Source organism: Porites lutea, chromosome 10, assembly GCF_958299795.1.
Source record: "Porites lutea chromosome 10, jaPorLute2.1, whole genome shotgun sequence".
Classification (NCBI taxonomy): Eukaryota; Metazoa; Cnidaria; class Anthozoa; order Scleractinia; family Poritidae; genus Porites; species Porites lutea.
This window is the reverse complement of record NC_133210.1, coordinates 12,500,164-12,506,163: the sequence shown is the minus strand read 5'-3', so window position 1 is coordinate 12,506,163 and position 6,000 is coordinate 12,500,164. Positions and strand designations below refer to the sequence as shown.

The window sequence follows — 6,000 nt, the reverse complement described above, 5'->3', positions numbered from 1 at the left end:
TTTTATTTGCTTGCATTTTTATGATAGTAGATTCTTTTTTTCAAGCTTAAAATTCCTTGTTACGGAATGAGGAAAAGTTGTCTGGAGCAAATTTTCCCTGTCTGTCTTCCAGAGATGCCAGAGAGGCGGATTGTCTGCATAAGACATCATTGACAAGTCCGGACAAGGCAGATTAGCAGACACCACAGTGGGATATCAAGTTGATGATCCCGTTATCGAGGGATGATCTCATTTTCAAGAGCGAAAGGTCGAATGCAGGGCAAGCGCATTAATCTTTGTTAGTCTGCTAAGACACAAACAATTTCGGTGGGCTTGAAAAAAAACTCTGTTTTGATTTAACCGCAATCCAAACAGTTGCGATGGTTCGGAAAATACATGAAGATCGTTTACTTGTTTTTTCAAAGAATTCGAGCCCTGCGGAAATTGCTGTAATATCGCTTGAAGATCTGTTCGTTTTAAATCTTGCTTGACAGCCAAACTGTGTAAGTGAGAATATTTCCTCGTTTGTAGAAATCTCCGGCAGAAATCTGTGCTCTGTGGAAGAATTCATCGGTTTTTACGAGCTAGTAGGACGTCTGTTTGTGGTCGTTTGAGTAAACTTTTAACAGTAGGGTAAATCAAAGTTTCATCGAGGCGAAAACGCTGCACGAAAACGTGCAAAGCAAATCTAAACGATTTTACTATCATTGTAAACAAGGCAAGGACAAAGACCGGAAACTTTCAACTTGCCGGATGTTGGTTTTAAGCAATTACCATCAATAATGCCTGGAAATTTCACACCTAGCTGTTGTTTGACGTTTTATTGCTAGTTTTCTGAGAACAATGGTTGATTTAGCGACGTTGACTATTTTTCGGTTAAGAAGATCTCTTTAAACGCGAGAAGCCTTTTGGCTTCTTTGCGGTTTCTTATCGATCGCCTTGTTTTAATCTGTCATTGATGGCTTCGATGGTGAACACGAATAAAAACCTTGTCCCCTTCACGTTTCTGTTAGTTGTCCGATCTTCTTATCAAGTAAATTGACACAGAAGGACATTTCAGCAAGTTGCCTCGGAAGTCATAAGATAGCCCCCCTGGGACAAGCCAAACAAACAATTACAACTTTCCCGCAGCGGGTCAACAAGGTATATATTATATTTTTTCAAAATCCGGCGTTCGAATAGCGATGGATAGCCATTTGACTTGTGGTTTAGCTGTTGGGTCTTAAATCGACTAAACGTGTTTAACATATGAGATCGTCTCTTGTGATCACCACGCCTTCACTTGAGAGGGCTCTAGATATGTTCTTTGTATAACGCAACGCGGTTGGTGATTGGTGCAGTGTGTTTTCACTCTGTCAATCGTTATAATAGTAGCCAATGGCATATAAACATCAATTTACCCCCAATGGCTCGCACTACGTCGTGAGTTATTTCAACGCAAGGTCAAACAAGAGAAGTCAATAGTCTTACAAGAGAGAAGAGGGAAGATTAGAATCTTTTTCGCCACACGCGTATTGATTACCCAACGGGAATCAAATGGATGTGGGACCGTTAACGCGAAACTACCCGAATATATTCGAATGCCTGACAAGCCACAGTCCATCGATTCCTGCCTTTGGCCTTCAGAGAGCTGTCTTGCCAGATAATGCTGATGTGACTCAAGATCCAAGCCATGGATATATTTACGCGGACTCTCCGATTCATATGCCCGGTTTAAGGAACAGCGCACACGATTACCTCCATTCCCTCTCAGGAGGAAGCGCTCAAGGTGCGTTTAACCTGCAGGCCAATTATCCTGTGCCAGCTGCGTATTCGACGCTGGCTGCCCGCGGAAGAGATTTCCTGCTACGCCGCGAACACACAGTAACGCTTCCCTCAGTTTCGTTACCAGCGACTCACACTATCTCCGTGGACGTGACAGCTTCTACGACGAATCTCGTTGTCCCACCACCACCGCCCCCTTCTGCGTTCCAACAAACGGCGATCTTTACATCAAGCAACGTGGCTCTACATGCCATTAACTTGCCTAGTTTCTCGGCCAGCGCTGGTGCTCCGTTAGGACCGCCTCAAACGCTGGTCCAGCAAGATGCACAGCATGGAACGACGTTTTCTAATTTGGGTCTCCCTGCTGTTCAGGAGTCACTGCCCGTGTCTGAATCCTGCAATAGCAGTAGTGATTCTCACACAGAAACCTCGCGTGCGTCTGTGAGCATTGGTGATTCCCAAGGAAGCAATGATCTTCCTCGGCCAAACCCGCTCAATGTTGTCAAATCTGGCTTCGTACCTTCGCCCTCTAGCGTTGTTCCGCCGATGGAGTTGTCGGCTAACGGCGCCTTTCTTCGTTATATCAGGCCACAGAACAAGCAAGAGTTTGTTTGCCGATGGACCCTCTTACGAAGCAAAGTATCGGTTCCCTGTGATAAAAGCTACTCGACGATGCAGGATTTAGTGAAGCATATTTCATTGGAACACGTGGGAGGAACAGAGGTTAGTGCAGCTCACGTTTGCCTGTGGCACGAGTGTCATAGAGGAGGAAAGCCGTTTAAAGCGAAGTATAAGCTTATCAACCACATACGAGTTCATACTGGAGAGAAGCCGTTCCCTTGCCCGTTCGCAAACTGCGGCAAAACGTTTGCACGTTCGGAGAATCTGAAAATTCATAAGCGCACCCACACAGGCGAAAAACCGTTCGTGTGCGAATTTCCTGGGTGCAATCGCCGTTTTGCCAATTCCAGTGATCGCAAGAAGCATTCTCACGTTCATACCGCAGACAAACCGTATCTTTGCAGAACCCAGGGCTGTGGAAAAAGCTATACACACCCAAGTTCTCTCCGGAAGCATTTAAAGATGCACATGAAGGCCGCAAATGGAAGCCTAACTTTGGACAATCATGATAGTATGGCGTTAATATCTGCGCAAGCTGAACTTCAGCTAAACAGTTCAAGCACAGCCTCGAGAGGTGTACAGCCTTGGTTTGGCCTGGCTCAACAATCACCAAAACTCAGCCTTCAGCAGTCATCTACAACACTCTCAATGAAAGAAGAACCGTCGCGTTAATCTGAACATTTGCTATTTTTTGAACATTGTTCAAAGGAGATAATTCCTATGAGCTCATTGACTGAACAGACTTCACTGATAGTTGTAGACGTTTATAGAATTCATGTTTGAAGAACCAGATTTTTTTATATTTGTTAAATTTATTGATACCCAGACGTTAAATCGTTCGTTTGGTAAGCATTATTTAAAAGCGTTTTAGATTTCCAAGATTTTAATCCCTTTTTTACACCATTGAAAATGTTAGTTTCTTTCCCACGCAGATGTCGCAAGTCAGTTGATAAGTGTCGATTTGTGATCCGTAATCAAGAACACATTTTATGAAAAGTATTTGTACAAAATGATACGTAGGAGAAAAAATTTCAAATGTCATATCGTTCGCGTTCTTTAGATATCAAATCGATAAATATTCATGTACTAAGACAGAAAGTAATTTATTTGACAAAAATCTATTTTTTCAGGCTCGCTTCCACGCTTGCAGAACGTCGGACAAATAAAGATGGTATTGAAAGATATGTCTTGTCATGCTGTGCATTGATGCTTCTATTTGTACTTCGAAAACAATTTACAGGCAACCGGCCTTGAGGTCACTAACTTATGTCGACACTTGCTTACATAAATCTGTGGTTATATGTGAAGGGTGTATTGACTATATTTCCCTTCAGGGGGTTAAAAGACGTATCGGTGTAAAACGTTTGTACATGTGTAAGAACAGAGTCTACCCCTTAACGATTTTTAAACTTAGTTATCCCTGAGAGAACAGTCGGTGATATCTCTAGGACCGGGTAGGAATTGAACGTGTTGTGAAAATAGACATGACTTTTGATTTAAAGCGGAAAATTAATTGCCATATTAATGACAGTGTTATTGTAATACACTAAAAAAACGATGTCTCGAACCCTGAACGTTCTGGAACATGTTCCGTCCAAAATCATGACCAACATACGAGGGTTTTTTAGAACGCTTGTTTTGACATATTGTAGCGGAGGCGATTCCAATAGCACCTCGTTGACGAGTCCCTGAAGAAAATTACCTATCTCTTCCGCGAATGTAATTAGCGCGTAAAATGGCTCCTAGCGTGTCTACAGCGAGCCTTTGTAATTACTTTCACGGGTTTAACATATCACATCACAGATGTTCTCCTCTCCTTTCATAATTTTCGACACAACCCGTCGATAGTATGATCATAAAAAAATTAGGCTTGTAGATCGATTGCGTACGCCAGTCCAAAAATAAAAATTGGTCTTTTTGATTTCTTGCCCCCAGCCGAGGGTCAGAGTTTTGTTTCCGCGTGTTTTGACTAGCACTTTAAATTACTTTTCAAACAGGCCACCAAAGGGGACTTGTTGAAAATATTTGTCAATTGTTTTTTTTTTGTTTTTTAGGTTTTTCAAAAACCACATGTGCTAAACTTTGTCCAGCACTACAACGCGTAGCTGAATTCTCGAGAATTCCGCACTGAGTTTTGATCGAAGCATTTTTGCAAAAGGTTATGTAATAGGATTGCCGTGGAATTAGTAATAAGCAGTGCTGAAGGGAAATACTGCTCAATCACTTCCCGTTGAATTGGCATACGTTAAGGTTTTATCAAAACTCTGAAGTTAAGACTACCTTCCTAGCTTTTAGTACTGCTGCTGAAGGCGCATTCCAATTGTACTTTATTCATAAGTATTAGATAGGTAATGCCATGTATAGATATGGAAATACCTTAATAAATTGTTGTTGTTGTTGTTGACTAGCACGATCGTATTTTATTCCCGCACCGACGGGACTTTACTCAAGGGCGGTTTTAAGTACCAAGGGGACCCGACCTTGGCTGATATATACATATATTAAGAACCATAAGCCAAATAGGGACCAATTCCCGGAGGGGGAATCCAAGAAAATTTTGGATCAATTTAAGGCAAAATGTTGGCTTAGAGGAGGGGTAGGTGGGCAGTTTCCCAGAAACCTAAATCACGGGGAGGTTCCGCTCCGAGCTCCAACCCCTTACCCTTTGTTAGAAAAGGTACCCCTTTTTTATACCTTCTACAATAGGCACCCCTTTTACACATCTACATTCATGGACAAAAGTTTTGGGTCATTTTTGCATTTTGGGGGCGTTTTCAATTCACACATGCTCAACCCCTACCCTAGCCCCCAAGCAAAGTTGGACGCGTGTATCCAGAATTTTTCCGAGTTTGAACTTTGCAGAGGGTGGGGGGAGGGAGAACTGCAAGAAAATTTCGAAATGATGCACTTTTTTGGGAGGGAACCCAGCAATGACAGAAAATTATGAACACTGCATTGCTGTCCCAAGGACTTTTGTCCATGGTTGTGGTTTAGAACTTGGCATCCGTTTTAACTGCTGTATTAAAATGCAGTTTTTAAAATATGAATAAATCACAGTACAAGCCGGTTCTTGACTTTTTCACAGCCATAAAATACAACTGTTGAAAGCCCCTTTGGCCTCTTTACAGACCGAAATGACAGACTTTTCTACCCTTTCATATACTTCAACCAGTGAAATCCCTAACCTTTCATTTACCTGACGCCTGAAAAGCTGCCCCTTTCGGGCGGAGCCTTCCCTCATGGCCATTATAGGAAATACCCCCCGACCAAATACCTGCTAATCCTAGCCTATTAAGGCAGATCATGGCAGGGCATTTTACACCCCCATGGTAGTTTTCCTATATGCTGGCCTCCGGTTTTATGTCCATCGTTCTTCAAAGGTTGACCCTCTAACGGAAAACCCTCTCGAAACGCTTATCGATCAAATCTATTGTAGACAGTTTACCTTCTCCGAGTATTCCCAGAATATTTAGACAATCTCTTCACAAGGCCAGTTGGAATGTTTGAAAAGTATGTTTGGGGAAATCGTGACCAAATGTTGTGTTTTATTCAGAGTGAATTTTTCTAAACAGCAGATAACAAAGGTGAACGGAAAAAACATCCCAGTATTAGACTTACCGTGAATACTGTGATTTT

The 6,000-nt window shown here is 42.3% G+C and overlaps 1 protein-coding gene across 1 annotated transcript; it reads left to right on the top strand.

Moving 5' to 3' along the window:
• Positions 1-1,398: 1,398 nt before the first annotated feature.
• Positions 1,399-3,548, top strand: LOC140950086 (uncharacterized). The gene has a single exon (XM_073399264.1). It carries the CDS (start codon positions 1,516-1,518, stop codon positions 3,034-3,036), a length of 1,521 nt encoding a protein of 506 aa, XP_073255365.1. The 5' UTR covers positions 1,399-1,515; the 3' UTR covers positions 3,037-3,548.
• Positions 3,549-6,000: the final 2,452 nt, after the last annotated feature.

Bases quoted from the DNA above. Each gene is read 5' to 3' on its own strand.
- LOC140950086 (XM_073399264.1), top strand. From the start codon at position 1,516: ATGGATGTGGGACCGTTAACGCGAAACTACCCGAATATATTCGAATGC.